The sequence below is a fragment of the Scyliorhinus torazame genome, chromosome 16, assembly GCF_047496885.1.
Source record: "Scyliorhinus torazame isolate Kashiwa2021f chromosome 16, sScyTor2.1, whole genome shotgun sequence".
Classification (NCBI taxonomy): domain Eukaryota; kingdom Metazoa; phylum Chordata; class Chondrichthyes; order Carcharhiniformes; family Scyliorhinidae; genus Scyliorhinus; species Scyliorhinus torazame.
In genome coordinates, this window is record NC_092722.1 from 131,927,844 (window position 1) to 131,954,881 (window position 27,038).

The 27,038-nt window shown below is 48.7% G+C and overlaps 1 protein-coding gene across 7 annotated transcripts in view; it reads left to right on the forward strand.

The window, feature by feature from the left end:
- ide (insulin-degrading enzyme) overlaps positions 1-27,038 on the forward strand; it is a 233,845-nt gene that overhangs the window by 116,608 nt on the left and 90,199 nt on the right. For all 7 annotated transcript variants that reach the window (XM_072479084.1, XM_072479086.1, XM_072479085.1 and 4 more), the window contains exons 16-17: positions 7,594-7,704; positions 17,909-18,029. In XM_072479084.1, coding sequence (XP_072335185.1) covers positions 7,594-7,704; positions 17,909-18,029 — 232 coding nt within the window. The remainder of the gene's footprint in view (positions 1-7,593; positions 7,705-17,908; positions 18,030-27,038) is intronic.

Genomic DNA, 27,038 nt, shown 5'->3' on the forward strand with positions numbered 1-27,038 from the left:
GAGTCTGCAGCTTTTTTTTTTACATCAGACAGGTTGCCCTCGCACTGGTGTCGAGCTTGACTGTTATCACTCTGACGTTCCCTTTAATGGCACTGTCCATTTATCTTTATAATTATTTGCCTTCAATTCACTATTGCTGCAGATTGGTAGAAAAACATTGTTGTTTGGTATGACTGTCTCTGCCGGATATCGTGTCTGTGAAGAATATATCCTCTAGGCACGTATCATCAATAGTATTGGTACTCTTATTTGTTCAGTCTTTCTTGAATAACATTGGGTTGCAAAATGATTCCTGCCATTACAGATGGCACATGTTTTTCCATGAGCAGTGCCGTGGCAAATGCGGTTTGCCACACCGCGGACACAAAATGGAGAATTGGGTTGGCCACTCAAAATGACCATTCATACTGGGAGCATGTTTCTTATTCAGCTGCGTCACCAGACTTTTAAGACTTTGCGCCAAAATGCCGGAGATTCAAAGTGCTGAGCTGCTTTGCTGCCAGCTCACTAGCATGACCTATTTGAATGGCACTTTCCAAGTTGCAGCTCTGTTTCCCGCAGAAGCCGCTCGCACACTTTATCACTGGAGATTCATAAACTACCTGATCGCATATCATTGACGACTGGAGTGAGCTGAAGTTGCACGACTGCACCTTCAATCGCAAGTCAGGGAGGAAGCTATCGAATGCCTCATGCATTCTGGGTACACGTACGGAATATATAGCGCTTGAAGGTTTCATTTTTTATAGGGGAGCAATGCCGATCGAATTGTTTAAGCACTTCGTCGAAGCTTTTGCTGTCAGCCTCATTTTGAAAGAGAACATTGTTGAAAATTTCAATTGTTTGGGGACCTGCTACAGTGAGCAGCAACGCGATACACCTCTCATCGGGCTGTGCCTGCAGACCAAGGACTACAACATAACTGTTGCTTCAATACCCTCCAATTCTAATCTATGTTACTGGTATTCAAAGCTGTTGAGGTGCCTTGATGCCTTCCATCCTAGGCTTTGAAGTTTTGCTGTGCGTTGAGCACCAGATGCCAGTAGCTAGCAAGGTTCGTATCAAAGATGTGTCATTTTTCTTATCCTTCAAAGTTATCTTTAGTGGTATTTTTACGTACAGAATATTGGACTTCTTAGTAAATCCTCAATCCTGGTACCATGTCACGTTCTGTTGACTGGCTGAAGACAATGATGAACTACAGAACATCTAGTTTAAATAATTTATTACGAAACAACTGTGCGATAAGATAACTAGGATAAATAAAAGAATAAACTACTAACATTAATTTTTTTTTTTTTTAATTTGAAGTACCCAATTCATTTTTTCCAATTAAGGGGCAATTTAGCATGGCCAATTCACCTACCCTGCACATCTTTGGGTTGTGGGGGTGAAACCCACGCAAACCCACGGGAGAATGTGCAAACTCCACACGGACAGTGATCCAGAGCCTGTATCGAACCTGGGACCTCGGTGCCGTGAAGCAGCATTGCTAACCACTGCGCCACCATGCTGTCCTTACTAACATTAATTAATTATGTAGAGCTACTGCACGACCTACTCTCAACTCTCAGCCATAGGGTCATGTGATGGGTTTACACTGCCACAGGTGGTCGGAGGGCATGCACAACATTATGTACAAACTTGCTTTATGCATATTATCACTGTTTACAAGTCTGTCCCGTGCAGAGAGTATCCAGTAACTACTATTACTCTCTCTCAATACTGTTGAATTCCTTTTAATAATATGCAGCATAAACTTCGCATTTCATCAGTATACTATTGTTATTCCATGAATTCCTGTCCTTTTCAAAAAATATATATTTATTCAAATTTTTCAACAGATTTTCAACAAACCCCCCCCCCCCCCCCAACAAAAAGAAAGAAACAAGAACAAAGCAATCAAAAATTATACAAAAATTATACATTGGATTTCCCCCATATACAATAACCCCCCATATGACATTTAAAAGCACCAATAGGGAAAAAACCTCACCCACCCAAACCCCCCCCCCCCTCCCGCCCCTGGGCTGCTGCTGCTGAACTCCTCCTAACGCTCCGCGAGATAGTCAAGGAACGGTTGCCACCGCCTGAGGAACCCCTGCACAGACCCTCGCAAGGCAAACTTTATCCTCTCCAGCTTGATGAACCCTGCCATGTCATTGATCCAAGCTTCCACACTAGGGGGCTTCGCACATCTTTCCATAATAGCAAAATCCTCCGCCGGGCTACCAGGGACGCAAAGGCCAGAATACCGGCTTCTTTCGCCTCCTGCACTCCTGGCTCGTCCGTTACCCCAAATAATGCCAACCCCCAGCTCGGCTTGACCCGGGCTTTCACCACCTTGGACATAGTCCTTGCAAAACCCATCCAATGCCGGGCACGACCAGAACATATGGACGTGATTTGCCGGGCTTCCCGAGCACCTCCCACATCTGTCCTCCACCCCAAAGAACCTACTCCACCTCGCCCCTGTCATATGCGCTCTGTGAGTAACTTTGAACTGTATTAGGCTGAGCTTGGCGCAAGAGGAGGAAGAATTAACCCTACTCCGGGCATCAGCCCACAGACCGTCATCTATCTCCTCCCCCAGCTCCTCCTCCCACTTGCCCTTTAACTCCTACACCGAGGCCTCCTCCTCTTCCTTCAGCTCCTGTTAAATCGCCAAAACTTTGCCTTCTCCAACTCATACACCCGAAATCACCCTGTCCTGAATCCCCTGTGCCGGGAGCAGCAGGAATTCCCTCACCTGCCGCCTCACAAAGGCCCTCACTTGTATGCACCTGAAAGCGTTTCCCGGGGGTAACCCAAACTTCTCCTCCAGCGCCCCTAGGCTCGCAAACGTCCCATCGATGAACAGGTCCCCCATTCTTCTAATCCCTGCCCGATGCCAGCTCCAAACCCCCCCCATCTATCCTTCCCGGGTCGAACCGATGATTCTCCCGAATTGGGGACCAAACCGAGGCTCCCACCTCGCCCCTGTGTCGCCTCCACTGCCCCCAGATCTTCAACGTCGCCGCCACCACCGGACTCGTGGTGTACCTTGTCGCCAGCGCCCTCAGGCTCGTGCCCACACAGGACGCCATCTCTAGCCTCTTCCACGCCGCCCCCTTTCCCTCCATTACCCACTTATGGATCATCGCCACATTGGCTGCCCAATAATAGCCGCACAAATTCGGCAGCGCCAGCCCCCCCCCCTGTCCCTGCTACGCTCCAGAAACACACTCTTCACCCTCGGGGTCTTATTCACCCACAAAACCCATGATGCTCCTACTTACCCGTTTGAAAAAGGCCTTGGGGATCATAATGGGAAGGCACTGGAACACACAGAGAGACCTCGAGAGGACCATCATTTTGACCGACTGCACCCTACCCGCTAGTGAGAGTGGCAGCATATCCCATCTTTTAAAATCCTCCTCCATCTGCTCCACCAACTGCGCCAAATTGAGCTTGTGCAGGGCCCCCCAACTCCTAGCTACTTGGATCCCTAGGTACCGAAAGCTCCTTTCCGCCCTCTTCAGCGGTAGCTCGTCTATCCCCCTTCCCTGGTCCCCTGAATGCACCACAAAGAGCTCACTCTTCCCTACGTTGAGTTTATACCCCGAAAAGTCGCCAAACTCCCTTAGGATCCGCATGACCTCCGCCATCCTCTCCACTGGATCTGCCACATACAGCAACAGGTCATCAGCATACAACGACATACGGTGTCTCTCTCTCTCTTCCCCACCCTGGACCAGTCCCCTCCATTTCCTGGACTCCCTCAGTGCCATGGCCAGAGGCTCAATTGCCAGTGCAAACAACAAAGGGGAAAGTACTCCGACCTCCGCCGATTCGGAGCCACACTCGCCACCGGGGCTCTATATAGCAGCCTGACCCAGCTGATGAACCCCTCCCCGAACCCAAACCTCCGCAACACTTCCCAAAGATACTCCCACTCCACCCGGTCAAAGGCCTTCTCCACGTCCGTAGCTGCCACTACCTCCGCTTCCCCCTCCACCGGGGGCATCATAATCACATTGAGGAGCCTCCGCACATTTTTATTTAATTGCCTACCCTTCACAAATCCCGTCTGGTCCTCATGAATCACCCCCGGGACACAGTCCTCAATTCTCATAGCCAGCACCTTTGCCAGCAACTTAGCATCAACATTGAGGAGCGAGATCGGTCTATACGACCCACATTGCAGTGGATCCTTGTCCCGCTTCAGGATCAAAGAAATCAGTGCCCTAGACATTGTCGGGGGCAAGGTCTCTCCTCCTCCCCCCCCGCCTTATTGAAAGTCCTCACTAGCAACGGGCCCAGCAGATCCACGTATTTCCTGTAGAATTCAACCGGGAACCCATCTGGCCCCGGGGCCTTCCCCGCCTGCATGCTCCGCAATCCTTTAATCAGCTCCTCCAGCCCAATCGGCGCCCCCAAACCAGCCGCCTCCTCCTCCACCCTCGGGAACCTCAGCTGATTTAAGAATTGTTGCATCCCCTCCTCCCCCGCTGGGGGCTCAGACCTCTACAGATCCCCATAGAAGCCCCTAACTACCTCATTTCTTCTCACCGCACTCCGCACCATATTCCCCCCTCTATCCTTAACTCCACCAATCTCCCTCGCTGCCTCCCTCTTACGAAGCTGATGTGCCAGCATCCGACTCGCCTTCTCCCCATTCTCATATGTCGCACCCTGCGCTTTCCTCCACTGTGCCTCTGCTTTCCCTGTGGTCAACAGGTCGAACTCCGTCTGGAGGTTCCGTCGCTCCCTGAGTAGCCCCTCCTCGGGGGCCTCTGCATACCTCCTTCCACCCTTAAAATCTCCCCCACCAATCTCTCCCTCCCCTCTCTCCTCTCCCTGTGGGCCCTAATGGAGATTAGCTCTCCCCTGACCACCGCCTTCAGCGCCTCCTAGACTACCCCCACCTGCACCACCCCGTTGTCGTTGGCCTCCAAATATCTTTCAATGCACACCCGCACGCACACCTCCTCATCCGCTAATAGTCCCACATCAAGGCGCCACAGCGGACGCTGGTCCCTCTCCTCCCCCAACTCCAGCTCCACCCAATGCGGGTCGTGGTCCGAGATGGCATTGGCCGAATATTCCGCTCCCTCCACTTTCGGGATTAGCGCCCTACTCAAAATGAAAAAATCTATCTGGGAGTAGGCTCTATGGACGTGGGAAAAGAAGGAAAATTCCCTGTCCAGATTCTAAATCCGACCCAGCATGCGTTCCATAAATCCGGCATCATCCCAATTCGGGGCATATACGTTCACCAGTACCACCCGCACCACCCGCACCCCCTGCAACCTACCACTCACCATCACATATCGACCTCCATTATCCACTAAATATTCATTGCCTCAAACGATACGCGCTTCCCCACCAGTATTGCAACCCCTCTGTTCTTCGCATCCAGCCCTGCATGAAAGACCTGCCCTACCCATCCCTTTCTCAGCCTAACCTGATCTGCCACTTTCAGATGTGTCTCCTGGAGCATAACCACGTCTACCTTCAGTCCCTTTAAGTGCGCGAACACCCGGGCCCTCTTGACCGGCCTGTTCAGGCCCCTCACATTCCAAGTTATCAGCCGGATTGGGGGGCTACTCCCCCCCCCCCCCCCCCACTCTGCCGACTAGCCATCTCCTTTTCTAGGCCAGCCACGTGCCTGCACCTCTCGCACCCTCCAGTCCCCCAGGCGGCGGACCCATCCCCGACTACCTCCTACTTCCAGCTCCCCTTTGGCCAATGCAGCAGCACCCTGTTTCTCTCTTCCCCCCCCCCCCCCCCGCTAGATCCACATCTAGCCATTTTGCTCCCCCCATGACACTCCCGTAAGTCTGCTGACCCCGGCCTCTCCCGCCATTCCATCGACCCCCCCCCAGTGTGAGAATCCCCCCATATCCTTCTCTACCGTGGGAAAAAACCCGCGCTTTCCTGAGCAGGCCCCGCCACCTCTGGCGCAGCTCCATTTTGCAGCTTTACCCCAACTCCCCATCCCCGGGCCTCCACTCCCCCTCTTCCTCCGTGGGGCCCTGCCCCTCCAACATCGATGCCCACACTCTGTCACAGCCCCCACATCAAATCCATTCACCCATCCCCACCCAGAACTCAAACCAAGAGAACATTCCCTAAACGCAGTAAACACCCCCCCCCCCCCCCCAACCAACCCTCAATTTGGGTCCAACTTTTCAGTTTGTTTGGAAAAAGTTCCATGCCTCATCGGGCGTTTCAAAATAGTGGCGCCGATCTTGGAACGTGACCCACAATCGCGTTGGCTGCAGCATTCCAAACTTCACCCCCTTCCGATGGAGCACCGCCTTAACCCGGTTAAAACCAGCCCTCTTCTTGGCCACCTCCGCAGTCTAGTCCTGGTAAATTTGATTCTCCGTGTTCTCCCACCTGCTGCTCCGCTCTTTTTTGGCCCATCGCAGGACACACTCTCTGTCCGTATAGCGGTGGAACCTCACCACTACAGCCCTTGGCGGCTCGTTGGCTTTGGGTCTCCTTGCCAGGACCCGATGAGCCCCATCTAGCTCCAGCGGCCTCGGGAAAGCTCCCGCGCCCATCAGCAAATTGAGCATCGTGCTCATATATGCCCCGGCATTGGGCCCCTTCACTCCTTCAGGGAGCCAGCATTTCTGTCTTCAGCTCCTCAAAGCAGCGTTTAAGAAACTCCTGCTGCTCCTGTGACCACTCCGCCCATGCTGCTTGGTCTCCACCCGCCGCCATCTTGCTTTTCTTCCCTCGCACTTTTCGCTGCCCCAGGATCACTTTTTTAACCGCTCCACTCCTGGTCCAATCGATATAATGTCGGGGGGAACCTTGCTGTCACCTTCCCACACTGGAAGCCGTCGAACAATTGCCGTTGGGGCCCCTCTGGAGAGCCCAAAAGTCCGTCCCGGCGGGAGATGCCGAACGTGTGACCTACCTCGGCATAGCGGCAACCGGAAGTCTGAATTCCTGTCCTAATGTTGATTTCGAAATGGCCCAATCAAACAGCATTTCAGACAGACTGCATATTTCTTATAAATTTAGTTCCACCTATTTTTATGTCTTGAAATGTACAAAGTTCCTGGTTTTCCAAAATACTTCATGAATTCAGAAATGTTTTCTAACTTTTGTAACGTTTTGCACAATTTGTTATGTCCCGCACGCCACGAGGTAGAATAGGAAATTTGTAATCAAAGTGGTGCAATATGGGTTGGAGGTTTCTCTACTTCTGAGTTGCCATTCTTTGTTATGGTGCTGAGGGAAGGGAAAATCAGTTGGAATGTCTTCAGCTGGCTCTTGTGTCATAACTTTTGGGATGACTTTCAAAGAAAACACAATTATGGTTTCATATGTTTTTGCCATCTGAAGAAAATTGTTGGTTCCAAAAAGTTTAAAATCTAAAATGGTAACATTAATTTCCAGCTGTAAAAACTGATTTTTGAATGTGATTTACTCTGAACCTATCGTAAAAGTGAAAATGAATTTGTTTTTAAAGTAACTGGCAAATGTACCAGGCATACAGTAAATTTAAGGTGATAATTGTTCAGTGCCGTTGTACTTTAGCTCCTGCTTCTTATTTCTTGCATGCAAAACCTCTATACTCTACTTTGCCAACAGCTGGTTGTGAAGGGCTACAATGACAAGCAGCACATAATTCTCAAGAAGATAATTGAGAAGATGGCCACCTTTGACATTGATGAGAAACGATTTGAAATAATCAAAGAAGCTGTAAGTAGTACATTTTATCAAATGTTTTTTGCATTATCATGAGGCAATCCAAATGTTTCAATTAACAGAATATAACATTTACTTTGGTATCCAGTCTAGATCAAAGGATAAGAAAGTAAGGAGCTTTATCTCTGTCTATAGCTCAAATAATCAAAGGGAACATTTACTTGAAAGATTTGCTTGACAAGTGATGCTAACTTCTAAGCACTTTTACGTTCTTACGGAGCAATGGAGAATCATTGTAACAAAATTTTCATTTTATCTAAGCTCAATTCTAAAAACCTTGTCTGCAGAAACTGTCAGGAGGTATATTGGTAGATCATTATCATCTCTAATAGTTATAAGAAATATGGCCCAATGTTCTTGGATGTTTTGGAATAAATTAATGAGAAGCAATTTAGTTTATTAGTTGAAGAATGAAAGAGGCCCTGGCTTCTGAGAATTCCGCTTTTAAACAGAATCTAAGTTTATAAACTGTTTTTTAAAAAAAAACACAATTCCAAAATATTTGTAGACCAACACTGCCAATTAAAATTTTTTTTTTTTTAAATCCACATATCAAGATCCGATATGTTTACAAAAACAGAAAACATTGAACTATCTTGGCAGGTCTGACCGCATCCGCGGAGAGAAAAGGGAGCTAAACGTTTTGAGCCTGGATGACTCTCTCCAAGCTCAAAACGTTAGCTCCCTTTTTTCTGGCAGATGCTGTCAGACCTGCTGAAATTTTCCAGCGTTTTCTGTTTTTGTTTCAGATTCCAGCATCCTCAGTAGTTTACTTTTGCCAATCTGTTTATGTCCAATGGTTAGAATATGGAAAAGTTCAATCTTTGTTTAAATAGGATCTTTGCAATATGCAGTAATTATTGCATTCTGGTGATACATCACCGTTCCTGTTTGGGTGCTTTTGGCTATCATTTGGATCAGATCAGTCCTTGTCACGAATACTTCTGAAATAAACACAAAAACGCTGGAAATATGTGTGTTTTAACCTTTCATGGATGGCATTCATAATTACCCTTGAGAAACCGTTGTGAGCCACCTCTTTGGATACTGCCTTCTTGAGCTGCTGCTGTCCAACTGGTGTAGCATGTAGCTCTACCCAGTACTGTAAGGAAGGGAGCCCCAGGGTTTGACCCACTGACCGTGAAGGAACGACTATGTAGTTCCAAGTCAAGATGATGTGTGACCTGGAGGGAACTTGTGTGTGGTTGTGCATTTGCTGCTCTTGTCCTTGTGGTAGAGGGGGCTGGTTTAGCTCAGTTGCTGGACAGTTGGTTTGTGATGCAGAGCAAGGCCAACAGCACGGTGGGTTCAATTCCTGTACCTGCTGAGGTTATTCATGAAGGTCCTGTCTTCTCAACCTTGCCCCTCGCCTGAGGTGTGGTGATCCTGAGGTTAGATCTCCACCAGTCAGCTCCCCTCAAAAGGGGGAAGCTGCCTATGGTCATCTAGGACTATGGTGACTTTACTTTTACTTTACCTTGTAATGTAAGGTGATCCCAAATCTCTGGTGAGAGAGAAACAAAATTAACATTTCAGGTTAGTGCCCTTTTATCAAGTTATAACTTGAAACCGTAACACTCTTTTTATCAACAGATGTCTTTTGACCTGAGTGTTTTTTTTTAACCATTTTCTGTTCTTTCAGAATTCCAGGATCCGCAGTATTTTGCTTCTGTATGAATATTTCTGTTTGCATTAAATTGTGCCACCTAATATATAAAAGCAGCAGTATCTCTATATTTCAATGTTTCCTAAGCTTTATAAATATATTAAGAGGAAGAGAATGTCTTCTGGGTGATGTGGGTTCATTTAAGACTGAAGCAGGTGACACTGTTATAGACGAGATTTGTTGAGCATTCATTTTATATCCACTTTTATAGTAGAAAAGGATAAATATAAATGATAGCGTAACTGAAAATATAAATGATAGCGCAGCTGAAAATAAGTCAAAAGGAGAAACTTTATTGGAATCAAACAAGTATATGAAAAATAGATACAAAATGTGTCTTGGAATAGAAAAATTTCCAAGATTCCACCCATGGTATTAACAGAAATAGGTAAAGAAATTGCAGAAGCATTGATCATAATCTTTCAAATGTTTTCTGATTTTTTTTTTTGGGGGGGGGTATTCTGTTACGTTGAAAGCTTGCCGATGTAACTCCTTTTATTTAAAAAGGGTGGGGGAGAGAAACTGGCTAACTATAAGCCAATCAATTTAACATCCAAGTTGTGAATAATCTATGAGAATCTGTCATTCGGAGTGGTGACTGAGCGACGTCCGGTGGCGGCCATGGTGCGAATGGTCGCACATTTGGCAGCTCCCGCTCGAGGCGGTTTTGTTGGTCCTTTTCCCCAATTAAAGGGCGGATGTTTTAAAGGAAAAAGGTGCAGGAGTGGTGAGGGAAGACTATACTCCCCACCGGTGAATGGATTGGTGGACCAGAAGTGGTTTTAGAAGAGGAGCTGCTAGAACAAGAAACACTTCCTGCCACACAGGGAAAGATGGCAGAGAGCATGGGGTTGGTCCTACCAGCTCAATGGTCGATGGAGCAGCTGGTGAACATCTGAATGCAAGTTCAGCCAGCAGAGCAGGGAAGCACTGGAAGACCTGGCGAACACAGTAGACCCACAAAGCGGCGTTTGACCGTGTAGAGCTGAGGTTGGAGATCCAAAGTCAGGCGATCCAGAAGGTGGAGGAGACGGTAGGGGAGCATGAGGAGCAGCTTACTTCCTTGGTGACTGAAATTGGGATGTTGAAGGATACCAGAAGCGGCTCAAGGAGGAAGTGGAGGATCTGGAGAACCGCTCCCAGAGACAGAATTTGAGGATTGTGGGGTTGCCAGAGAGTATCGAGGGGGTGGACACTGGCTCTTATGTAGTCAAAATGCTGGAGAAGCAGTTTGGGGGGGGGGGGGCTTCGACTGGCCCATGGAGGTGGATCGGGTACACAGGTCGCTAATGAGCCGCCGAGGGCAATGGTGGTGGGGTTACACTGATTCCTTGACAAGGAAAGGTCCTTGAGGTGGGCCAGGCAGACGAGGAGATGTACTGGGGAGGGCAATGAGCTCAGGATATATCAGGACCTGGGTGTGGAACTGGCCAAGAAGAGAGCGGGTTTCAACAGAGTGAAGTTTGCCCTCTTTAAGAAGGGGGTGAAGTTTGGGATGTTGTACCTGGCCCGCCGCTGGGTGAATTACAATGGTCGTAAGTATTACTTTGGAACACTGGAGGAGGCGGTGGAGTTTGTTCGAGACGATGGACTGGCAGGACAAGGAGAACATCGAACTTTGTAGGAGGTGTTCGGGATGTTGGCTTGGCAGGGGGGGGGGGGCGTGAGAGGACTGAATGTTCCGGCCAAGAGATCCTGCGTGCCCACGCGTTTGAGGAGCTTAAAGGCGGAAGTGGCATTTTTGCTGGAAACACACCTGAAGATCGGGCATCAGACCAGGCTAAGGAAAGGGTGGGTAGGTCAGGTCTTCCAATCAGGATTAGATCTGAAGAGGTGGGGGGTGGCGGTCCTAATAAATAAGCGGGTTGAGTTTGAGGTGGGGAGTATCCAATTCCTTTTATTTTTAGCAATTAAGGGCAATTTCTCGAGGCCAATTCACCTACCCTGCACATCTTTTTGGGTGTTGGGGCGAAACCCACGCAAACACGGGAAGAATGTGCAAACTCCACACGGACAGATCCGGGATCGAACCTGGGACCTTAGCGGCATGAGGCAGCAGTGCTCACCACTGCATCACTGTGCTGCCCTTGCATCAGACATGTCTGACTAATCAAATTGAAGTTTTTGAATAGATCACAAACAAGATACGTAAGTGAATATGTGGATGTTCTCTAAATTAATTCTGAAAAGGTATTTAACAAGATTCTGAACAAGTGGAAATTCACAAAAAAAAAAGCAATGTCTTGAAGGCAATGTCATAAGACTTGGGTTTGGAAATTGGTTGAGGTTAGTTGGAGACAAAGCGCCCATTCTGATTGAAGTGATGTGACGAGTCGTGTTCCACAGGGATCTTTTCTAGAGTCTCATTTCTATCATGTATATCAGTGAGATGACGGAATTGGGACAAAAATGCAAGCTTGCAAATGACAAGTGAGGAGAGGCTGGAAGTGGCAAAGGGACATAAGTGAGTGAGAAGACCATGGCAAATGGAGTTTAACATAGGCAAGTGTGAGGTCACCCACTTTGGACCTAAGGAAGATAATTTGGAGTATTTTCTAAATGGCAAGAAACTAGGAACCGTAGTACAGCACAGCCATTTGGGAATGGGGCCTGAATATTCAAGGCTCTTTGACATTTCAGAATGACAGGATGCTCGGAAAAGATGGTGCGATTGATCTGTTAATTAAGGATGAGCATACAATAGTGATAGATGACCTTGGTTTGAAAGATCAAGATGCAGAATCAATTTGGGTAGACGTAAATGAGGAATTGAACAAACGAATGTGATATAAAATCATTAGTTCAAATATTAGTTACAGTAATGTCGATAGTAATGAGTTCACAAAGGACAAAGGAATTCAGAAAGCATGGCAAGGAGGATGGGGAAAAGAATGCTGGGTAACAAGAGGCCCACGGTTAAGGAATGCGAAGTAAGCCAATCAGGATATATGGCCAGGTCAGGAGGTGTATAGGATGACCTATATCTTGTATGTGAAACTTGATGCCATTTGAATGTATTTGCAGAGATTTCTTTGTCTCCGACCTCACTCGGTTCCGGAGCTCCAGGGGACAGCTTGTGTGTTCTGGAACTCATTGCGGAGCGAGTCAGCCTTGCAAGTTGGTTGAAAATAAATAATACTATGCCTACAAATCCATCTCGAGTTTTATTGAGGCCAGACTGACAGGTAAAGAATTCAATATTGAAATTAGCAATAGCTACGGTAAGAAATCACTTGTGGGAGTAGTTTATAGGCCTCCTGACAGTAACTACACTGTAGGACGGAGTAACCAGGAAGAACTAAAGGGGGATTGTAAGAAAAGTACAGCAATAATCATGGGTAATTTTAATCTACATATAGATTTTTAAAAATGTATTCTTTTGGATGTGGGTGTTAATGGCTAGGCTAATATTTATTGGCCGTCCCTAATTGCCCTAGAGAGCATAGTGGTGAACTGCCTTCTTAAGCCATTGAAGTTTGTGGATTTGGACCTAGTGTCAGTGAAGGAACATGGATATATTTCCAAGTCAGGATGGTGGGTGGCTTGAAGGGAAACTCCAGGTGATGATGTTCCCTTGTGTCTGCTGCCCTTGTCCTCCTAGGTGGTAGAGTTGTGGATTTCAAAGATGCTGTCTAAGGTGCCAAGGTGAGTTCCTGCTGCCACTGTTCATTGGGAGTGGAGCGAGTGAATGGCGAATGCTTGTGGAAAGGTTGCCAGTTAAGCAGGCTGCTCTGTCCTTGATGGTATCAAGCATCTTGTGGTGTTGAGCTGCACTCATCCAGGCAAGTGGAGAGTACTCGATCACGCTCCTGACTTGCATCTTTTACATAGTGGGTAGGCTTTGGGGAGTCAAGAGCTGCGATACTCACAGCAGGATTCTTAGTCTCCGACCTGCTCTTGTAGCCACAGTATTTGTATGTCTGGTCCAGTTCAGTTTCTGGTCAATGGTAACTCCCAGGGTGTTGTTAGTTGGGGAATTCATTGATGGTAATGCCATTGAATGTCAAGGGGTGATGGTTACATCCTCTCTTGTAGGTGATGGTCATTGCTAGGCACTCGTGTGACCCGAATGTTACTTGTTGCAAATTGGACGAATGAGATTGACAAAGGTCGCCTGAAAAAATGAGTGCGTAGCATTTTCTTGAGCAGGCTATTCTAGACCTGGTAATGAAAGATGTGGGAGAAATATAAGAAGAGTATGAGAGAAAGCTAGAAATATAAAAGCAGTAATAGCCTTTGTTAGAATTTAAAAGAGCAACTTAAAGTGAGCATTGGGTCCTCCAGAAAGAGTCTGGGGAATCAATAAAGGGAAATGAGGAAATGGCACAAATGTTGAACAGATATTTTGTCTCTCTCTTCACCAAAGAAAATACAAATAACATCTCGGAAATTATTGTAAATCAAAGAGGCGAAAGGGAGAGAGGAACTTAAAACATTTGCAGTCACCAAGGAAAGGGTACTGAGAAAACTATTAGAGCTGATGGCTGAAGTCCCTAGGATCTGATGGACTTCGTTCTAGGGTCTTAAAGGAAGTGGCTGCTGTAATTTTCCAAAATTCTCTCGTCTCTGGACAGGTCCCATCTGATTGGAAAATAGCAAATGGAACACTTCAGAAAGGAGGGACACTGTAAGCGTGAAACTCAGTTTAGCCTAACATCTGGCATGGGGAAAGTGCTGGAATCTATTGGGTTGTAACAGGGCCCTTAGAAATTCTTAATGCAATCAGACAGTCAACGTGGTTTTGTAAAAGGGAAGTTGTTTTCGACTAAATTTTTTTGTAACCTTGAAGTAATGAGGAAGAGATAGATGTGTACTTGGATTTCCGAAAGGCATTTAATAAGGTACCAAATCAAGATTACTGTGCAAAATAAGAGCTCATGATGTAGGGGAGGATTGTTTTGCTAACCGGGAGCAGCGAGTACGGATGAAAATTAAATTTTTGGTTGGAAAGTTGTAACCAGTGGAATACCACAGGTATCTGCGCTGGAGCCTCAACTGTTTGCAGTCTATATCAATAACTTAGATGGATGAACCTAAAATAGGGTTCCTGCAGATGACACCAACTAAGCTGGAAAGAGGACATGAGTCTGCAAAGGCATATAGATAGGCTAAGTTAGTGGGAAAAGAATTGGCAGATGGAGCATACTGTAATGTAAAAAAATGTGAATTTGTCCTCTTTGGCAAGAAAAATAGGAAAGCAGTATACCAAATGGAAATTACAGAAGTCTACAGCGCAGATGGATCTGCGTGTCCTGGTACAAAGGTTTAACAGAAATGAATCACAGGAAGTTGGTACAAGTAATTAGGAAGACAAATGAACTGTTATTTAAGGCGTATGGAATATTAAAAATAGGGAAGTTTTGATACTGTTGTATAAGGATTTGGTGAAGCCACATCTGGAGTACAGTGCACAAGTTTGGTCTCTTTATTAAGAAATTATGGGCGTGATCTTTTGGCCTTGTTACACTCGCACTCCAGCATAAAGAGGCTGGTGAATAGCGGGAAAGGTCAAAAACGGAAACCGCGGCAGACGCCAAACAGTTTGCGATGCAACCGGCCTGCTCCTGTAAGCGAATTCGGAATCTCGCCGTAGCATGGCGAGAAACCATTTATTCCCTTATGTATCTTGTTTGTGATCTATTCAAAAACTTCAATTTGATTAGTCAGACATGCCTGAAACCAATTATCAGCACTTAAGCCCCATTTCCATACAATTAACGAGAGCCACCTGTCATCCAACAGCCTCCTGTCATTCCGTGTCCTTCCCAACGAGTGCTCACGCTGGCGCCGATTAGTACTCCTTTTTAAAAATGTGAACCTGACTGAAGGGCTTCTGTGGGAGATGAGTAGCCATCTCTGCTCACAGTCAAAGAGCCCGGGGGCGCTGGCTTACAGGCCCTGTGCTCACAGGCCTTGTGCTCGGTTGGGGATGGGGGACCCTCGACTGGGGTGGGCTGCCATGGGAGATGCTGGGCGGGGTTCAACCCCTCTCTGCACCATCATGCCAATCCCGTTCCGGGGGCAGCCCTTGCGCTTGCCCACCTGCCCCTGGACCACCCATACCCTCCACCAGCTGCCGAGGCCTCTGGCCGTGCAGATGAAGTCCAATGCCAATAGGACTTTGGCAATCATGGTGAACTAAGCACTTCACACAACCCAAGTGTATTGACATCCCAAACGGACTATGATGGCTGGACAGTATACCTGAACACTGCGGGGGGCAACACCACACAGGCAACAGCTAACATCCGAACATCCAGGGGATGGGGGACAGCTCCGGCGACATGTCCACGGCCGGAGGGTGGTGCTGGGCGGGGTTCAACCCCTCGCTGCACCATCATGCCAATCCCGTTCCGGGGTGAATGCCATGGGGAGGGGGCCAGCACCTGGCCCGGGTGGTGTTGTGAGCGGGAGCCTGGGGTACATGATCTGGGGCCTGGAGAGGGGGGGCCCGTTGTGGCCTGGGATACGTGGTGAGGGCATTCTGAGTGGGATGGTGGGGGGAATCAAATGGGGAAATGGAGGGTCCCGGGGTGGGAGCCATTACTGTTTGTCAGTGTAACACCACTCCCAATGCCTTGCAGATATTGAACGCTAAAGCAGGGATGTTGGACGCAGAAGTTGGCCTCGTGATGCTGGTGCTACGCGATGCGGCCAGACGCTAGAGAAGGCTGCGGCAGCAGCGCCTGCAGATGCTCGAGGCAGTGGCGGACCCCGCCTGGCATCCTGAGTACTGGGCCGCCCATCAGGCTATGGAGGCACCCAGAGGGGGACTCCCGCAATGGCCCAGGGTGTACAGGCCCCACGGATCATTCGAACAAATGACAGACAGCACATGCCACAGAAGGCGCCGCCTGATGGTGTGACACCTGTGCCATATCGTCATGGACATGGCATCACGTGGAGGAGGAGGACAGCCGCTCCCAGTGGCTGTCAAGGTCACTGCACACTGATCTTTTATGCCACGGGCACAGGTGGGGATCGTGCTGGAGGTTGGCGACGAGGAACATGTGGCCACCACGGAGGAGGAGGAGAAGAGAGAAAGGGAGAAACCAGGATAAAGATTATGATGATACGCCGGGCCAGCAGGGGATGGAGGACGAGGCCATGGAGGAACCGGAAGCCCAGCTGGAGGCTGCAGGACAGGCAGCGGCGGCGGGGGCCCGACAAGATCAGAGGGCCAGGGAGGCCCTCCTACTGGCCCGATTCACCGAGGACGTGGCCTGGTCCAGCATCACATTTTACCCACCCGCCACCCCCCATTTCCTGTATGTGTCACATCACTCCAGGTCGCGGGTCATTGTCGTGGGGGGGGGGGGGGGATGATAAACCCGCAGAGAGCTGGGTGGTGGTGCTCAATCTACGCTATAGTCTGACTTGCCTGTCTGCTGAGTGCTTGCTCACACCCATCACCTGCACGCGGCAATGCATTGCGGAAGAAAGTGACAGGCTTCCTACTGGTTTGTGCACAAGGGTGTTTATTGTTAAATATATGCCCCCTCTCTCCCAATGGTGTATTCCCCTCCCCCGGTGCTTTCAGTGATCCTAGAGGTGCTTTGCCCTCCTAGCTCTAACACTACATCTAGTTGCATCCCCAGGATGCACATCAGTGGTGGAGGCATCCAGCTGCCTACCTCGTCCCAGGCAGCACTGGCTGCCTTGTGGCTCACCCTCCGGGACCCTCGGGGAATCAAGACATTCCTCTTGGCCTCCACCGCATCCAGGAGCCTCCCCAGGTCAGCATCCCCGAATCTTCGGGTTGGTCTCCTCGGCGCCATTGTTGCGAGCTGGCTGGGCTTGGCTGATCAAGTGCAGCCTAAGTGCTGCTCGACGTTGTGAGCGGAGGGCTGGCGAGCGCGGTCCCAGTGAATCAGCTGGTGCGCCGGCATTTGGAGCGAGAATCCCCTGAGGCATCGCTAAGTGGACCAATTAACTTTGAATAGTGTTGTTGACTTCGCTAGGCCGAGTGCCAGGAAACCCACAGCAATTCCCGCTCGCGGCAGCACTTGGAAATTTTTTCGGACAATTGCGCCCATTATAATAGCACTAGAGGCATATCAGAGAAGGTGCACTTGACTAAGGAGTTATCTTAGGAAAGTTTGGGCTCGTATCTTTTGGAGTTCAGCAGAATGAGATGTGATCTTGTTGAACATACAAGATCCTGAGGTGTAAAAAGACCCTGAGGTGACTTGACAGGGTGGATAATCCTGGTGGGGAGTTTTTGGCCGCTCACCCCCTTCCTGCATGATCAACCATTCTTCTGGGGTTCCCTTTTATTAGGGAGGAACTAGGTGACCAAAGAGTTCAAAAATAAGATTTAAGATGGAGATGAGAATTCTTTTTTCTGAGGGTCGTTAGCCTGTGGAATTCCCTTCCCCAGAGAGCAGAGGAGGCAGTGTCATTGAATTGTTTTTTTAAGACTGAGTTATATTCAAATATGGGGGCCATGTCAAAACTTGAATTAATTGTTTTGTCAGAGACATTCAATCTTACTTGGATAGTTGTTTAATTGATTTATTTTTATTTTTTTAGTATATGCGATCCCTGAATAATTTTAGAGCGGAGCAACCTCACCAGCATGCTATGTACTATCTCCGACTGCTAATGACTGAAGTGGCATGGACCAAAGATGAACTTAAGGAAGCACTGGAAGGTAGGAACTTTCTTGAATTGCCAGTAACTGAATAGTTTGATACAATTTATCTGCTTGAATGCATTTCACTTTTGCAACCTGTTGATTTTATGCATTAAGATTAAAGGATAGTCACATTTTTGAAAAATTATGCTGAAGTGAGAGATGTTAATCCTGGGGAATGCACCTACTTTAGCTCTTCAGGTATCAGTATGGGCACTCCAGATTAGATATAGCAGTGCCAGATAGAGAGTAAAGCTTTACTTTGTCCCAATAATATATCCCCTAAAAGCACCCATTGTTTCCACCAGTATGACATTTTCTGTTTCCTGAACTAGCCTATGAATGAGTTTGTCAAATTAGTGACTGTTTGCCTGCTGGGCTACTCTTAAAACCACAAATGATTAGAATTTCCCTTGCATCAGTCTGGGTTGATTTGCACCAGAAGTGTGAAGAGAGATTGAACAGTTTAAGCCTATACTCTCTTGAGTTTAGAAGAATGAGGGGAGATCAAATTGAGGGAAACAAGATGATAAAAGGTATGGATAAAGTAGACGTGGAGCGGATGCCTTCTCTTGTGAGGCATTCTAGAATGAGAGGTCATAATCTTCAGGTAAGAGGTAGCAAATTTAAAACAGAGTTGAGGAGAAACTACTTCTCCCAAAGGGTTGTGAATCTGTGGAATTCGCTACCCCAGAGTGCAGTGGATGCTGAGACAGCGAGTAAATTTAAAGAGGAGTTGGAGAGATTATTAATTGGTAGGTAATGAGTTGAAGGGTTATGGAGAACGGGCAAGATGGTGGAGGTAAAGTCAGGATAAGATCAGTCACAATCGAATGACGGAGCAGACTGGATGGGCCAAATGGCCTATAATTGTGCTTCTATATCTTATGAACTTAAGAAAGACCAGTTTCTAGCCAACTGTACGTTCCAGATCCTTACACTTACTTATGGGACAGGTGACAAACTGGAAGAGAAGGCAATATCAAACAATGGTTATTGAGTTCAAACGAGCATGATAATTGAAGTATTTAATACTGCTATGGATTTTTTTGACTTAATTTGTGTTGACCTTGCCTCGTGTTGCAAAACTCCACCATTTACATTTTGCCGAAGAAAATAGGAACAAAATGAAATGGGGTGAAAATAAACCTATACAGAAAATCGGAGTCAGATTTTTTTTTGTCTTTGAATGTTTAAACAATTAAATTACATTGTAATATTTAAACCCACTTTCCATAATTGTAGTTCAGAAAAATGTAAAGTGACCTTATTAAAATATGTAAGATTCTGAGGGCTTGACTACGGTTGCGGCTATGCCTAGGTAGATCGCACGTCCGGCAGCTCCCGCCAAGAACGGACTTTTGGGCCCTTTTGAGGAGCCCCAGCGGCACTTGTACGACGGTTCCAAGTGTGGGAAGATGATAGTAAGGTTCCCCCTGCACTGTATGGATTGGACCAGGAGTGGAGCGATCAAAAAAAGTGGTTTTGGAGCAGCGAAGAGAGCGGGGGGGGGGAGGAAAAGCAAGATGGCGGCAGGTGGAGATCAAGCAGCGTGGGCGCAGTGGTCGCGGGAGCAGCAAGAGTTCCTTAAAAACTGCTTTGCGGAGCTGAGAGCAGAAATGCTGGCGCCAATGAAGGCGTCGATCGAAAGGCTGGTGGAGACCCAGAAGGCCCAAGGGGCGGCGATTCGAGAGGTGCGGCAGGAGGCCTCCGAGAACGAGGACGAGATTTTGGGCCTGGCGGTGGAGGCGCACGAGGTGCTACACAAGAAGTGGCAGGAGAAGTTTGAGGACCTGGAGAACAGGTCGAGGAGGAAAAACCTTCGGATTCTGGTTCTCCCTGAAGGAGTGGAGGGGCCCAACGCTGGGGCATATGTAGCTACAATGCTCAATACGCTAATGGGCACTGGAGCTTTCCCGAGGCCCCTGGAGCTGAATGGGGCTCATCTAGTCCTGGCAAGGAGGCCTAAAGCCAACGAGCCGCCAAGGGCTGTAGTGGTGAGGTTCCACCGCTTTATGGACAGAGAGTGCGTCCTGAGATGGGCAAAGAAAGAATGGAGCAGCAGGTGGGAGAATACGGAGATCCGAGTCTACCATGACTGGAGTGTGGAGGTGGCCAAGAAGAGGGCTGGATTTAATCGGGCCAAGGTGGTTCTCCATTGGAAGGGGGTGAAGTTTGGAATGCTGCAGCCAGCGCGATTGTGGGTCACGTTTCAGGACCGTCATCACTATTTTGATACGCCAGATGAGGCTTGGACCTTTATTCAGACTGAAAAGCTGGACTCGAACTGAGGGTTTGTTGTGGGGGGGTGTTTACTGTATTTTGGGGGTGTTCTTCTTCTGGTTTCAGTTTGGGAAGAGGGGAAATGGGAAGGGGTGGGTGGATATGATGTGGGGGCTGTGGGCGAGTGTGGGCGCCGGTACTGTAGGTGCAGGTCCCCGCTGATGTAGGGGGGGTTGGAAGCCCGGGGATGGGGAGCTGGGGCGAGGTCGCAGAAAAAGGAGCTGCGCCATGGGAGGCGGGGCCGTCTCGGATGGAAAGCGCAGGCTTTTTTCCGCGCTAAGGAAGGGAGGGGCGGGGCCTGGAGGGGAAGGGTGGTACTGGAGGAGAGCGCACATTGATTGACAGGGGGAGGTGGGGGGATTCCCACACTGGGGGGTCGTTGGAATGGCGGGAGTGGCCGGGGTCAGCAGGAGTCAGCTGACTTACGGGAGTGTAATGGGGGAGCAAAATGGCTGGACGGTGATCTGGTGGGGGGGGGGGGGGTGGAGCTGGGTTGCTGCTGCATTAGCGAAAGGGGAGCTGGAGGTAGAAGAGGGAGTCGGGGCGGGGGTCCGCCGCCTGGTAGACTGGAGGGTGCGGGAGGTGCGGGCACGTGGCTGGCCTAAAAAAGGGGATGGCTAGTCGGCAGGGGGGCGGGGGCAAGTAGCCCCCTGATCCGGCTGATAACATGGAATGTGAGGGGCCTGAATGGGCCGGTCAAGAGGGCCCGGGTGTTCGCGCACTGAAAAGGACTGAAAGCAGACGTGGTCATGCTCCAGGAGAAACACTTGAAGGTGGCAGATCAGGTCAGGCTGAGAAAGGGATGGGTAGGGCAGGTCTTTCACTCGGGGCTGGACGCGAAGAATAGAGGGGTTGCGATACTGGTGGGGAAGCGGGTGTCGTTTGAGGCGATTAATATTGTGGCGGATAATGGAGGTCGTTACGTGATGGTGAGTGGTAGGTTGCAGGGGCCGCGGGTGGTACTGGTGAACGTATATGCCCCGAATTGGGATGATGCCGGATTTATGAAACGTATGTTGGGTCAGATCCCGGATCTGGAGGCAGGGAGCTTGATAATGGGGGGGACTTCAACACGGTGCTGGACCCAGCACTGGACCGTTCCTGGTCCAGGACGGGTAAGAGACCGGCTGCGGCCAAGGTGCTCGGGGTTTATGGACCAGATGGGGGAGTGGATCCGTGGATGTTTGCCAGGCCGGTGGCCAGAGAATTTTCTTTTTTCTCCCACGTCCATAAAGCCTATTCCCGGATAGATTTCTTTATAATGAGTAGGGCACTAATCCCGAAAGTGGAGGGAACAGAATATTCGGCTTTAGCCATCTCTGATCACGCCCTGCATTGGGTGGAGCTGGGAGGGGAAGGACCGGCACCTCGATGTGGGACTGTTGGCAGATGAGGAGGTGTGCGGGCGGATCTGATGGTGTATTCAAAGATACATGGAGGCCAACGACAATGGGGAGGTGCAGGTGGGGGTAGTCTGGGAGGCTCTGAAGGTGGTGGTTAGGAGAGCGCTAATTTCCATATGGGATCCATAGGGAGAGGAGAGAGGGGGGAGAGATTGGTGGGGGGAGATATTAAGGGTGGACAGGAGCTATGCAGAGGCCCCCGAGGAGGGGCTGCTTAGGGAGCGACGAAACCTCCAAATGGAATTTGATCTATTGACCACGGGAAAAGCAGAGGCGCAGTGGAGGAAAATGCAGGGGGCGGTATGTGAGTATGGGAAGAAGGCGAGCCGGATACTGGCACATCAGCTTCGTAAGAGGGAAGCAGCGAGGGAGATTGGTGGAATTAGAGATAGAGGGGGGGAATATGGTGCGGAGTGTGGTGAGAATAAACGAGGTATTTAGGGACTTCTATGGGGATCTTTATAGGTCTGAGCCCCCGGAGGGGGGGGGGGGGGGATGCGGCGATTCTTGGACCAACTGAGGTTCCCGAGGGTGGAGGAAGAGCAGGTGGCTGGTTTGGGGGCGCCGATTGGGCTGGAGGAGCTGGTTAAAGAATTGGGGAGCTTCGAGGCGGGGAAGGCCCCGGGACCAGATGGGTTCCCGGTTGAATTCTACAGAAAGTATGTGGACCTGCTGGGCCTGTTGCTGGTGAGAACTTTCAATGAGGCAAGGGAGGAGGGGACCCTGCCCCCGACAAATGTCCCGGGCGCTGATCTCGTTGATTTTGAAGCGGGATAAGGATCCACTGCAATGTGGATCGTATAGGCCGATTTCGCTCCTCAATGTAGACGCTAAGTTGTTGGCGAAGGTGCTGGCTACGAGGATTGAGGACTGTGTTCCGGGGGTGATTCATGAGGACCAGATGGGGATTATGAAGGGCAGGCAGTTCAACACGAATGTGCGGAGGCTCTTAAATGTGATCATGATGTCCTCGGTGAGAGGGAAGTGGAGGTAGTGGCGGCTATGGACGCAGAGAAGGCCTTTGTTTGGGTGGAGTGGGCGTATCTCTGGGAAGTGCTTGGGAGGTTTGGGTTCGGGGAAGGGTTCATAGGATGGGTCAGGCTGTTATATAGGGCCCCAGTGGCGAGTGTGGCTACGAACCGGCGGAGGTCGGAGTACTTTAGGTTGTACCGCGTGATAAGCAGGGGTGTCCCTTATCCCCCTTGTTGTTTGCACTGGCAATTGAGCCGCTGGCCATGGCACTGAGGGAGTCTAGGAACTGGAGGGGGGGGGCGGAGGAACACTGGGTGCCGTTATATGCTGATGACCTGTTATATGTTGCAGACCCAGTGGAGGGGATGGCGGAGGTTATGCGCACCCTTAGGGAGTTTGGGGATTTCTCGGGCTATAAGCTTAACGTGGGGAAGAGTGAGCTCTTTGTGGTGCATGCGGGGGACCAGGGAAGGGGGATAGACGAGCTACCGCTGAAGAGGGCGGAGAGGAGCTTCCGATACCTGGGGATCCAGGTAGCTAGGAGCTGAGGGGTCCTGCACAAGCTCAATTTGACACGGTTGGTGGAGCAGATGGAAGAGGACTTCAAGAGATGGGATATGCTGCCACTCTCCCAGGCGGGTAGGGTGCAATTGGTCAAGATGACGGTCCTCCCAAGGTTCCTGTTTGTGTTCCAGTGCATGCCCATCCTAATCCCCAAGGCTTTTTTTAAACGGCTAAGCAGGAGTATTATGGGATTCGTATGGGCGAATAAGACCCCGAGGGTGGAGAGGGTGTTTTTGGAGCGTAGCAGGGATGGGGGGCGCTGCCGCTGCCGAATCTATGTGGCTATTATTGGGCAGCTCATGTGGCGATGATCCGTAAGTGGGTCATGGAGGGAGAGGCTAGAGGTGGCGTCTTGTGTGGGTACGAGTCTTGGGGTGCTGGTGATGGTACCGTATCTGCTTCCGCTGACGAGGTACACCACGAGTCCGGTGGTGGCGGCAACTCAAGATCTGGGGACATTGGAGGCAAGGTGGGGGCCTCGGTCTGGTCCCCGATACAAGAGAACCACAGGTTTGTTCCGGCTAGGATGGTTGGGGGGTTTCTGAGCTGGCATCGGGCAGGGATTAAAAGAATGGGGGACCTATTCATCGATGGGACTTTTGTGAGTATAGGGGCGCTAGAGGAGAAATTTGGGTTACCTCCCGGGAATGCTTTTGGGTACATGCAAGTGAGGGCGTTTGTGAGACGGCAGGTGAGGGAATTTCCACTGTTCCCAGCACGAAGGATTCAGGACAGGGTGATTTCGGGTGTATGGTTGGAGAAGGCAAGGTCTCGGTGATCTATCAGGAACTGCAGGAGGCGGAGGAGGTCTCGGTGGAGGAGTTAAAGGGTAAGTGGGAGGAGGAGCTGGATGATGAACTGTGGGCTGATGCCCCGAGTAGGGTTAATTCTTCCTCCTCTTGCGCCAGGCTCAGCCTAATACAGTTCAAAGTTGTCCATAGGGCGCATATGACGGGCGAGGACAAGTAGGTTTTTTGGGGTGGAGGACAGGTGTGTGAGGTGCTCGGGGAGCCCAGCAAATCACGCCCACATGTTCTGGCATGCCCGGCACTGGAGTGGTTCTGGAGGTGCGTTGCGAGGACTATGTCCAAAGTGGTGAACACCCGGGTCAAGCCGAGCTGGGGGATAGTACTATTTGGTGTATCGGACGAGCCAGGAGTGCAGGAGCCGGAAGAGGCCGGTGTTCTGGCCTTTGCGTCCCTGGTAGCCCGGCGGAGGATCCTATTAATGTGGAGGGATGTGAAGCCCACAAGCGTGGAAGCTTGGATTAACGATATGGCAGGGTTCATCAAACTGGAAAGGATTAAGTTTGCCTTGCGAGGGTCTGTGCAGGGGTTCTCCAGGCGATGGCAACCGTTCCTAGACTTTCTCGCGGAACGTTAGGTGGAGGTCAACAGCAGCAGCAACGGGGGGGGGGGGGGGGGGTGCAGGGGGCGCGTTTGGTTTTTCTGTTTGGTTTAGGTTAGAGTGGGGCGTTTTTTCCTTACTGGCGTGTTTATTTGCTAAATGGAGGATTATTGTATTTTGTTGGAAATCTCATGTATATTTTTTGCTTGTTTTGTGCTTTATGCTTTCTTTTTCTGGTTGGAGTGTTTTGTTGAAAATCGTTAAATTTGAATAAATATATTTATTTTAAAAAAATATTCTGAGGGCTTGACAGGGTAGATGCTTCCATTGTTGAATAATCTAGGGCACAATTTCAGAATTTTAATCTTTGGAATTCTCTACCCCAGAGAGCAGTGGAAACCGGGTCATTGAATATATTCAAGGCTGCATTAGACAGTCTTTTGATCTGTTAAGGAGTTGGACAAGAAAATGAATTTGAGGCCACAACCAGATCATTAAAGGTTGTTGATGAAGCAGTTGAGGATGGTTTTTCCGAATGTTACAGCAAAGATTATCTGTAGCGTTGTCTTGGGTTTGCAATGATTGACTTCCGCAACCATTTTAATTCATGTAAGGTGTGACTACCTCGACACGTGTCAAGCGAGCAGCTATTTCAGATAGTTTGATCGTCAGGATCTTACAGTAACAATAAAAAAATTTGGAGCCTGAGTGAAGCAGTGTCACAGGGACGAAGAACTTGTGAATAATCATTTTAAAAATTACACAGCCCTTGCATGTCCCTTCTGCTACCTGGAAGACATTGTGCAGGCTGCATACAAGTCATAGTGCGCATGCATGGCTGAGCAAAATATTTGAAGCAATTACACATTTAAATGAATTGACTGCGTGTGGACAACAATCGAGGAATGTTGATCCCTGGAAAATCTCTTCACCACTTAGCCCACCATAAAATTCTGTTGAATTACAAGTAACATCTTTATTTTAAAGAGTTTAAACAAAGTCCTAATGTTACTCTCCACGATCATAACACTACTTGCCATGTATTCTATTATTTACAGTGTATAATAAAATGTTGCAAGCAGAACCAAAAGATAACTAACATGGCTAACATTTTAATTTGCTCCTTGTATTCCATATATTTTGTTGGACCAAAACCTTGCACTCTACATTTAATTGCATTCAGTAATGTGTGCAGAAAGTTTATTTTCACTGAAATGTTGTTACGGCATCTTATCCGTTTCAGCATACATACTGCAGATTTTTAACTGCAGTAATATTTATTGCTGGTAGAAATTACATGCATACTTCCGCTTGTGACCATGGAGTGATTGGTCACATAAAGGGCTGTTCCTGTTCAAAGTCACAGAAAAGGGCTCTTTTTACCCAGATCCGGGTGGAAATTTGATGAAACGGCGTAGGTGAATGTTAGAGAAGTAGTTTACCCCTGGAATGGTACGTCTTATGGTCACCGGACCCGGCAGAAAACAGTGAGAGGTTTGGTTGGAAAGTTGAAACAGTCTTGTGCTTCACAGACAGTCTCTTCCAGCATGCAGGCGGAGGAGGGGCAAGCGGTAAGGCCCCAGATACAGGAACTGATGACTTTTATCAAGGAGGAATTCCATAAACAGAGGAAAGAAATGCATGAGGATCATGCAAAGGCTATTGCAGAAGCTGTGGGTGGAAGGGATTTGGGGTTTCAGAGAAGCCGGAGCTCATGGAGAGGAGGAAGGTCGATGTCTTGGCCTTCGCCTCTCCGATTGCACGGCGACGAATTTTGCTGGAGTGGCGGTCGGCATCGCCACCGGGGGTAGCAGCATGGTTGGGTGACCTGTATGACTTCCTGTGGTTAGAGAAGATAAAGTATGAGTTAAGGGGCTCAGCAGGGGAGTTTGAGAAAAGGTGTGGGATGTTTGTGACCGTGTTTGAGGAGCTGTTCGTCGCAGGAAGGGGTGGGGGTGAAAAAGGAGAAAAATCTGCACAAACTGTATAGTTGATTGTTGGGAAGAATGTTTCCTGGGGTGTTTATTTGCTGTATCCTACTTTGATACAAGTTTGAATAAAATGTGTTTTTTAAAAAAAAAAATTACGTGCAACCTTCATTTTTTTTTTTCAATTTATTTTAATTTGTGACGTAGATGGCTGCATAATACTGGATAACACTGATTTACTTGCAATGTGTCAGACTAAAGAGTAAAGCCATAACTTGTAATTTAGACCGTTTTCGTTACTGATTGAAGGACAATTAAAACCACTTTTTCCGTTAATCTATAAAGATCATGAAATAATGCTATAGATGGATCATCACAACTTATCCATGCAAAGAAAAGTAAGTTTATATTTTTTAAAAAAAAATGAAATTCATAAAATACCTTTCTTCATCATCACTCAAGACTGTTGTTCTGTGCTGTCAACAATGGCCTTTGAATTCAAGTCAACGTGAATGAAGAACAAATACACT